Here is a 9,917-nt window from a genome sequence, read left to right on the forward strand (position 1 = left end):
TGTTGGCCCTCATTACTATATCTAGCATCAATGTTCTAAATATCAGGATCCGGAAAAATGACCCTAAATATCATTTATTAACGTTATATCGTGTCGCGTTTTGAATATTCATAAAAAAATGCTATATCGTCTAGCGTTCCGTTAGGGTTAAAAGAACAACAGAAGGTTACACTATCTAGTATTTGTTCCCAAATTGAAAACGCTAGATTGTATTTGGGGCCATTTTTCCCAACTCTGTTATTTTGGGTATTACTTCTAGAATTTGTGAGATCTTGGACCATTTTTCGGGAACACGCCAATGTTTTTTTATCTGAGGTTTGCGATTTCTGGGAGATGGTAAAAGCTCTTTCATAATATATGATGGTAAAAGCTATTTCATAATGTGTTGTCTAATACAAATACCCGAAACACGAAATCTGAATCTAATTTCTGAGAGATGGTAAAAGCTCTTTCAGAAACACAAAATTTGAATCTAGTAAAAGCTCTCTTTCAGAAAGGGCTCTTTCAGAATCTGGAATCAGGTATAAATAAACCAGCCTATAGGAATCTGGAATCAGGTATAATAAACCAGCCTATAGACTATAGTGAGTAAGAGTCATCAAGAAAATGCCTTGGTTACTGTCTTGGATGAACAGAAAGGCCATAAACGCTGTGGAAAGCTATAAAGACAGTATCTCATGAATTTTAAACATTGACATTATTACCAATTGGGAAAGCGTGGCATATTTATACAGTGGACATAAATATACTTCGTCAAGCCTGTCAACTGAATTAAACTCTCAGAAGACCAGACAGACTGTATTATGTATTTGGTACATCCCCAGCAATGGAAATGAATTTGTACATGCGACTTTTGCAGGTTGTACAAGTAAATGTTAGAAGGCACTTGCAAGGCTACATTTAGGGGAATATTTATCCCTCAGAGCCAATATGATTATCACCGGAAGGAATTTGTCTTGTCTCTGTCAGTGAAATTCTTCTGGGGTTCACCGAACTTGCTTCAGTAAGCCCTTCTGAAGACAATGTCATAGTACCAGTTCCAGAAGACGTCCCCAAATAATGCTGAACTGGAGCATCAGTTGGTGATTGTGCTGCCATATTGTATGTGAAGACCCCCATAGGATGGTCAAACTTGCAGCTAGGACCAAATTTGCAGATCCCATATCGAGCATAAAAGATGCATAATGGTTCACCCTGAAATTCAAGGTACAGCAGCTCAGCATTTAGAAATTACTTGGCAAAAGTCCCTCAACATCCCCTATTCTATCAAACCTAAATTCCTTTAAATCTAGTACCAGTAACTGCTTTCAGTACTTATTCTGTTTTCTTATGATAGGAATTAGCAAGTACAAAAGCATCAATTGCCAACTTCTATTCTGCCCTAACATGTAATTTGTCCATGCATGATGATATAGTGCTGTGGCAACATACACTTAAGCATTAATTATCTACAAGACCCGTTCCAAGTTCCAGACCTGTCTTGGTCAACCTTTCAGAACTTTTTCGCCATTTACCTTAACTAACTCAAAATACATGTTTACCGTAGTATGACTCATGTAATTCTACAAGTAGTAATGTGATAAATAGAACATCCTTCAGAATCCCATTTACAAATACATGATTTACTAAAGTTAGCCCTGTTATGATCTGAGTCCAGTCCTTGCGTGATCATCTTATCTTGTTGAGATGCAAACACTACTACTTACTACAATAATCTTTGTATTAATTAAAATATCCAACACACTGATTTTTCTAATGGTACATCACAGGACAAGTAAAGATCATTATCATCGACAAACCTAGAGTAATAGGATTCCTCGAATATGAACCCTTGCAGTTTATCTTTGAAACATCCCAGGACACATTTATCTTTTAGTTCACAACTTCGAATTTCATTTAGATCTTTTTGCAGTTTGCATCCAAGAACTTTATCCCAACTCAGTTTACTAATAGATGTTTACAGCTTGTCAGTTGGCACCATCAACTTCATCTTTCCTCTATCTTGCACCTCCTGGAAATTTTCCCTTCCAAAGACAGGCTTAAAATAACTTCTTTGAGGGAAAACATACAAGTAAAACTTTCAATATTTATCTTCCTCATAGTATCTTCCAAGGGAAGATATCAATTAGCTCTTGTTTCTTATCTCCTTCTCTACACACCTACCTCCATTTTACATAATATCTGTCTGTCAATTTACTCAAACACTCTCCTAAATTTTCATCCTGCAAACTGACTTTCCTATGCCACCTTGTTAAAACCTTACAAACCCCGCTCCTGCAATTTAATACATTGATGGACTCTGCGTGGGTTTATTCGAAGTGTAATAACTGCCTAAGTTGGTTTGATTTGAAGTGTTTAAGACCTCTAGTCCAATTTCTAGCCGCTTTTTTTACTTAATTTCTTCCCCAGAGAACTAAACTCTTCTCTGCCTCATGATCGCATTCGTTTTCCTGTAAATCTCCCGCCAAACTAGAAAACTCAAAGCCCAAGTTTGTACATTCCCCTCTACAGCTACTGATTCAGTTAAAGTAAGTTTCATTAAGAGTATTATCATCAATTAAGTGGGTTTCATATGGAATGTGAAGCCGCGGCATGGGCCTATTCCAGATGTGAATTGAACTTATGGGGTCTGCGAGGGAAAAAAGGAAAAATGTTCTGATGACAGTACCTGATATCGGTAGAAGCTAATGAGGACTACCAAGGCTAAGTCTAAGTCTCTTTTGTGTTTGAGTTTAATTTCCCCTTTTTCACTTGGAACTGTTTAATTGGTTAATCTCCAAAAGAACCCTAGCTGTTGCTGCTAAAAAAAATAGCTAATCGTCTAGGGGTGCAGAGTGGACGGCATATGATGTTGAGGATGCAAGCTAATTACTTGCAAACATAGATTGCTAACGTGAATTTAGAAAAAAATTTTGGGAAGTCAATTGCAAATAAAGCCTCTAACATTAAACTTTGGAGCCTGGCTCAAGCCCCACATGTGGACGCCCAAAAAATTATCAGGTGCTAGAGGAAGGCACCAACAAGATCATATATTACTGAACACTCCCCGTCAATCATATGGTTAAACCAGACAGACAGTAGATATTAAACAAATGGGGTGGGAGGACTTGAACCAGAGACCCCTTCCCTAAACTGATACCATGTTATGTAACCAGCCCATCTAACCCCAGCATGAGTTTGTACAGTTTTGGAAGGTTCAGTAAAAGAGACGCGCTGGAAGTGAATACTTTATGCAATAGATTCCAAAAGTTCTGGGAAGCAGGGGTCAATTTAATTAGTCATTTCCGAAAAAGGAGGTGCTTAAAAAGAGCATGATTGTAGAAAGATATGGTAGTAAAATCACAGTACCTAAAGGTATACGACCATTGTTTTTTCTTGATTTGTGCATCTCTATTCACTCTGAAACTCTCCTATCAGTTTCTCTGTCAATCACTCAATCTCTTAGAAGCACAGTGTTATACACAAAAGCCCAATTACTAAGCTGTTGGCAGAATCTGTACAGCATATTCTGACTTGAAATAAATTCTTCAATCATCAAATGCTTTTCAGTCCTTGCTCACTCTAGCATAGAAGTTTGGAGATTGTTACTCAATTTAGTGTCTAAATACTGTATGATTGGACTATTTTCAAAGAAGATGCACTGTACATATTTTGTTTGATGATTTATGTAGCTTTATTAAGTATAAGGCGAAGAGGAGTTGTCATGGGGGGAAGGGGCAGGTAATGAGCCTTTGCCATTAGGCTATACCTAGATTCTCAGTGTACCATATATCATCTTAGACATTTAAGCAAGATTTTCCTGGATAAAACATTACAAAAGATTGCCAAACAACTGAAGCATTTTTGGCAAAGCTCGTTAGTTATATTATAAGTTTCTAGTGTATGTTATGCAAGTGTAAACATATCAGAACTGGAGTACTACCAAATTTATTTTATAAAAATTAAAACATTTGACTGAAGTATTAAAGTTAATAGCAAGCTTTAATATTTAGGAGTAACTTCAAGCCAGCATACTGCTTACCGTTCGTAAAGGAAGACCCATGGGGCTCAATACGCAATCTGGAGCAGGAATTAGTCTCTCCCTGGGATGATGGAACCTGCACACCGCACCATACTTGCAGTCTCCAGTTTTCATATAAAATTGGCATTCAGGCTGACCAGGTCTCTCAGGAAAAACATTTTCCCTCTGCAACGCATAATATCCAACTGGGACAGAGCCAGAACGGTATGATGGGTATGTTCCTCCAGTAGCTACTTCACTTTGGTGAGATGTTGCATAGTGTTGACTGTTTCCGGTAGTCTCTTGTTGCTCAGCAGGAGAAAGTGAACCAAGCTGACCCTGGAGATATGATGAGTTAATCAGCTTTCCTCATTTTTTGTTTAAGTTATTATGAAGATACTTCAAAAATAACTCCCAATATGATCAGGATGTGCAAAATCACAGTGCTCATAAGAGAGCTCCAAACTATGTCAAACACATTAATATATGGAAGTCCAATATAAATTTCACATGCAGGGGCATGGTCTGAAAGAAATCTCTCAGATCTTGGAATCCAGGTGATGATCAGCCTTCGACTTCCATTGAGGTTTTAAATCAACTTCTTTATTATCAGGTAGTCACCATATTTACCGTCCTAATTTAAATTGTCTTACTGAGCATGGTATGGCATGTTTATCATAAAGCTCCCTTTAATGCTTGATCTACAAAAATATAAGAATTTGAGCCTTTCTGGTGGTTATAGATTACTCAGATGAATTTATGCTTGTATCATATAGTTTGGTAAGGGATGTGTTATTAAAACCTTGATTCAGAAAACTGATCATAGTTAATGTATCTGCTTCTCGACAATTCCCTGTAAACCTTTTTTGACAAGACCAGTGTGTATGGAGGTTGGTATCACAATTATTGTTCAGTTACAGGCTCTGGGATAAATACATTTGTTTACAATCTGAAATGCATATTATAGCTACTGTAACAATCTAGCAGAAGAGACTTCCATAGCAAACAAAATTCTTCATTTTCTTATCCAAATTTGAACACTATCTTTGGAAGTTCAATAATTTTAAAAATGCCAGTAATCATAACAGAGTGACACGACCAACCAAGCCCATTTTAACTTCTAATTGACAATCAACACTTTCAAATTTGTTTTTCTGTATAAATGTCTTACAGATCATCATCACCTGCAATTCAATTTCACTTAAATATTAGTTTGGAGGTAAAAAAAGAAAAGAAAAACAGATGATTCTTACGTTGTATGAATTCCAGCCTTGAACTGATACAACCCCCTGAGGTAGAATCAAAGGCGCATAATTCGAAGGGCCTTGCCAGCGTGAATTTGGAATAAAAGATGCCCTGGACAAGGGCCAATTGGCAATTCCTCCTGCATATGACTGTTGGCCAGGTGTTGTTGCCGCTCCAATTGGATAGATGGGAGAACCACGATAAGAGACCATCATATTAGATGGTTGAGGGTGATGAAACTTGCAAGTGCTACCAAATTTGCATTGTCCAGTTCTTAAATAATACACGCATTCTAATTCATTCTGCAAGTTGAAAAGAAACACTTTAATCAGGTCATGAAAATTCAAGTAACCGTGAAGTTCATAGAACCCAAGATAGTAACAGCTGCTGTGTCAAAGGGTACATAAACTTTTCGTGTTATTTTTGCTTGTTCTATCCTTGAGCTATTACCAAAGAGTTTTCATTTTTCCACTGAGTTCAATATATCAGCAAGCAGATATAGACAGCAAAAAGGATTTTGACGGCTTAACTCTGTAATGGCAAATCAGTGTAATTAGGTAAGGGGACCTTCCGCAATTGGAAATTCGAAGGATTGGTCCGGTGTCAAGCATAGATTATCATTGTCAATTTTAAAGGAGCTTAAATTGAAAATAATGATAATACAACTTTGCAGCCCATGATACTTATTGGTTCAATTATCCATATTTATAATAATTGAATTATAGCTGATCAAATACTATATAGCAATTATAGATCTATAGGAATACTTGTATTTCCATAGATTACCCAAACTCTATGTCATATATATGCTATCAATAATAACTAACCTAGCAGGTTGGAGCTTTGAAGTTGTTGGCTGAGAATACTTACCAATGCTATTTATTAACTTCAAGTGTTTCCCTTTATCATCATACCTTTATTTTTTCTATATTCACAAGCTATTTAATTAGATTTTAAAACTTTAAACCCACTTATGTTGTTATAACCGTGACGTCTAATTATTGGCTGTATTATTCTCCTTAGTGGAGACACAACTTAATGAGGGACTAATAATCGTATTTTAACACTTAAATTCCACTTTTTACACCTTTCAAGTTAGAAAACATAATATGTAAAGGATTGCATTTTTCTATGATTGCAGGCTTAGATTTATGATTTTGACTAATGCAAGAGTCCAATTGTTTCTTAAGTGTCCCCATTGTTTCTTGATCTATACTACTTTGATGCATTATTTTTCAACAAAGGTAAATATTGCAAGAGACCTGTTAAAAAGGTAATGAGAAGCTGTATAAAGCATATGTGTCATGATCTTATATAAATTAGTCTGAAGACTACGAAAAATTTAGAAATTTTTGTGATTTAGTTTAAGAGATGAGATGTTAAACATCCAAACCGGTCGAAGAGGATAGCCCAAGACATTGAGTGAGACCCTTCCTTCAATCCCAGCCTTATCTCTAGGATGATGAAATTTGCATGTGGCTCCAAACTTGCATGTTCCTGTCTTCAAGTAGTACTGGCAAAAGAATCCAAATAAATTTAATTTCAACAAAAACCACAGTTATGCTAATACATAAACTGTATCTGTTAAAAGATATATACAACGTGCACGTAAAAGATAAAGATACTCTGCATGTATAGGATGTTCCCGTAGTGTATGAGGATATTATATGTATACATTTTACTAGTAATCGTACATGCCTGGCATTCCTGTTGTCCAATTCTTTCTGGATATTCTCCTCTCATCCTTGCAGTGGCAATAGCCTGAAACAATCAAATAGATATAAAACTACATGAATCATATTAACTGCATTGACAGGTTACTATTCGATTAAGGAATAATTTGCTCCTGGTATAGGTATTTTTAAAAGCTTCCTTATCTAAGAAAGCAAAACTGCTCAAATTATATGGAGAATAAAAAAAAAGAGCGAAATCAAAGCTGCGAGGTAGTTTATATAAAGTGTCTTGTAAATATGCTGAAAAGCATGTTCCTTTCTCCGGATCATATCAGATATATATATATATATATATATATATATATATATATATATATGCCAGATGAGTGCAGACTATAAGGAGCATCTATGTACATATGTATGTGTTTTTTTTCTTTATGAGAATATCACTGTGCAACCAGCTCCTCAAGAGTTCCGTTCAAATTATATTGTAAAGGTCAAGCCTTTCAGTAAAATAACAATAAATTACAGGTTCTGATTAACCAACCTAAAGAACTGTTTAGTAGAAGTCAAAAATTTTGATTCAAAAGACAATTTGTGACAGGATAAGTAGAAGCTATTCCTCTTCACCCACCCTATAAGAGGTGAAAAGGATAAATAGTGGAAAGGGGAAAGTATGAAAAACCACAAAGGTCCAGCAGCTCCAATATCAGCATATATGTGGATTAACTAAATGAGTACTAAAATAAAGAGGCTTTAAAGTATCAGTTTCCACTTGGAAACTAAAGGCTATGCATATACTACTGAACACTAACATTGAATATTAAAACACGATATATACTTACTAGTTTCCTGTTAGTAGGATGATTAAATCGGCATGAATTTCCAAATCGACACAGGCCTGTTCTAATGTAGTAGGAACAGTCAGGCTCTCCTTCACGCACAGGATAAAATCCCGAATCTATTGCACTCCTTGATGTCAAATTCATATCCCATAGTTCATCTGAAACATGATTGACACAGCTGGTCAGTAAAGTTAAATATTTCTAAACAATTAAATCTGACCAATTAATGGAAGTATCCACAAAACTCAACATAATTTTTTTTTAATAGGCTTGCATTCATTTGTAAGTCATATTCTTTGTTGGACTTTCATCAGAACAGCTCTATATTGCACACCAGTCAAGAAAATGTTAAACAACAAAATGGTGTGAAGCAAGTAGATTTTAGACTTTGGTGTTGGGAGTTGCTCAGTTCATATCTTTGGTATGGAGGCTATGAAGAAGAGGATAAATGTGTTATCTGCAAATTCACAAATAGGAACTAAAATTGCTACTACGGAAACTACACCCAGAAATCTAACTCTTTTCCTTCTTAGCTGATCTTTATCCAGTATTTTATGGATCCCTTTATTTCTTCACAACACCGTCAATGACAGATGCATAGCGGGAAGGGTGAAGGCCTCACCGCTTGATTTTGCATTTAGTAATATAAGTCGTCAATATTGACTGAAATTTGAGTACCAGGCCCTCCTGATTCTTACTAAAGAGTAAATATTAAGAGAATTCTGAGTTGGTAAGACGCTTTGTAGGAAAACTGTGAACCCAAATATCAGAAACACTCATTCATTATAATCTTGCAACAATCCTCTCTAGTTTCCAAAGTCAGCAATTTTCTCCTTTTTAAATTGGAAACTCGTATTGTTCTCAAACTGAATCTCAAAATAACACTTGTGAATTTGTATTATTATTGGCCCCTGCTTTAAAATTTTCTGCTTCCTCCTCTGTGCATTGTTGTTGCCTCGAAACTGTTCTTGTTACACTTTGTTAGTGCTTTCTTTACGACCGCACTTCTACTTATTTACAAACTAGCCTTACACAGCAACACTTAATACGTAATTACGGAACTAGGTCTATAAAACCTACACTGCATTAAATGAACTACACTTTAGAGAAGTCTAGAATTCTAATCAAGCAGCTTAAAAGTGTGAAATGTGACGATTTCACCAGGTGGATCATACAAAACGAAGCTCGAACATCGTAGTATCAAAACGTAACTTGATCAGTAAAAGTAAAAATGTGACAATTGAATCAGCAAAAATCTAAAAATGGTGAAGACAACAAAAAAGAAGAATGATCAATGTCGAGTATCAAGTATGCCAAAGTATGATCACGTTAAGCAGCGATCACAAGCCTAGCTCAAATCACAAAATGAACATATGTACACAGAGAGAGAGAGAGAGAGGAAGAGAGAGAGAGAGAGAGAGAGAGAGAGAGAGAGAGGAGAGAGAGAGAGAGAGAGAGAGAGAGAGAGAGAGAGAGAGAGAGAGAGAGAGAGAGAGAGGGAGAGAGACAGGGAGAGAGAGAGAGAGAGAGAGAGAGAGATACCGTCATCCAAGGCGGAAGGACCGACGGACATGGGAATGGCAACGCCTAAGTCCATGAAGAAAGTGTCATGAGAGTTGGGAAGTTACATCAACAGATATGTGTGTGTGTAATGTGTATGTATAGGTAGGAGATAGAAAAAGTGGGTAATTTGTGTCTTGTAATCTCTCCTCTCCACAAAAAAGAAAAAAGAAAAAGGAGAGAGAGAATGAATATAAACCAGTCATCTTGAATGCATTTCTTATAATTCGATGCGCCCCCAACCCGGGTTTATGCCTTGTATACGGCCCCGTAGTCCTCATCCCACTCGCGCCACTCTTTCTATTATCCTCCCTTGCTATCTACCACTATTACTTTTCCTATTATCATTTCTTGTCTAGTGCATTTCATTCAATTTATCATTATCATTCGAGTATAATGGAAGGGCAATATGTTAAATTTGAATTAATTTGTTCAAAAAAAAGTGATGTTCTCGTATATCTCTCCTATAGATACAATAGATGTGTTAACTTGGATAATAAGTCAAAAATACCGAATATAATTTAATATTTGAAAATTGTAACCGATCAATTGATAGCATATTTTATGTCGTATCAGTTGATCAGGGAGCCCATC

The 9,917-nt window shown here is 36.1% G+C and overlaps 1 protein-coding gene across 1 annotated transcript; it reads right to left on the reverse strand.

Moving 5' to 3' along the window:
* Positions 1-675: 675 nt before the first annotated feature.
* On the reverse strand, positions 676-9,551 carry LOC108192522 (zinc finger CCCH domain-containing protein ZFN-like). Its single transcript, XM_017372250.2, has 7 exons — positions 9,306-9,551; positions 7,764-7,921; positions 6,944-7,006; positions 6,639-6,758; positions 5,254-5,547; positions 4,022-4,339; positions 676-1,194 (listed from the first exon to the last, which is right to left on the reverse strand). Exons 1-7 carry the CDS (start codon positions 9,358-9,360, stop codon positions 913-915), a joined length of 1,290 nt encoding a protein of 429 aa, XP_017227739.1. The 5' UTR covers positions 9,361-9,551; the 3' UTR covers positions 676-912.
* Between the last annotated feature and the right edge of the window lie 366 nt (positions 9,552-9,917).

The sequence above is a fragment of the Daucus carota genome, chromosome 9 (assembly GCF_001625215.2).
Source record: "Daucus carota subsp. sativus chromosome 9, DH1 v3.0, whole genome shotgun sequence".
Taxonomy (NCBI): Eukaryota; Viridiplantae; Streptophyta; class Magnoliopsida; order Apiales; family Apiaceae; genus Daucus; species Daucus carota.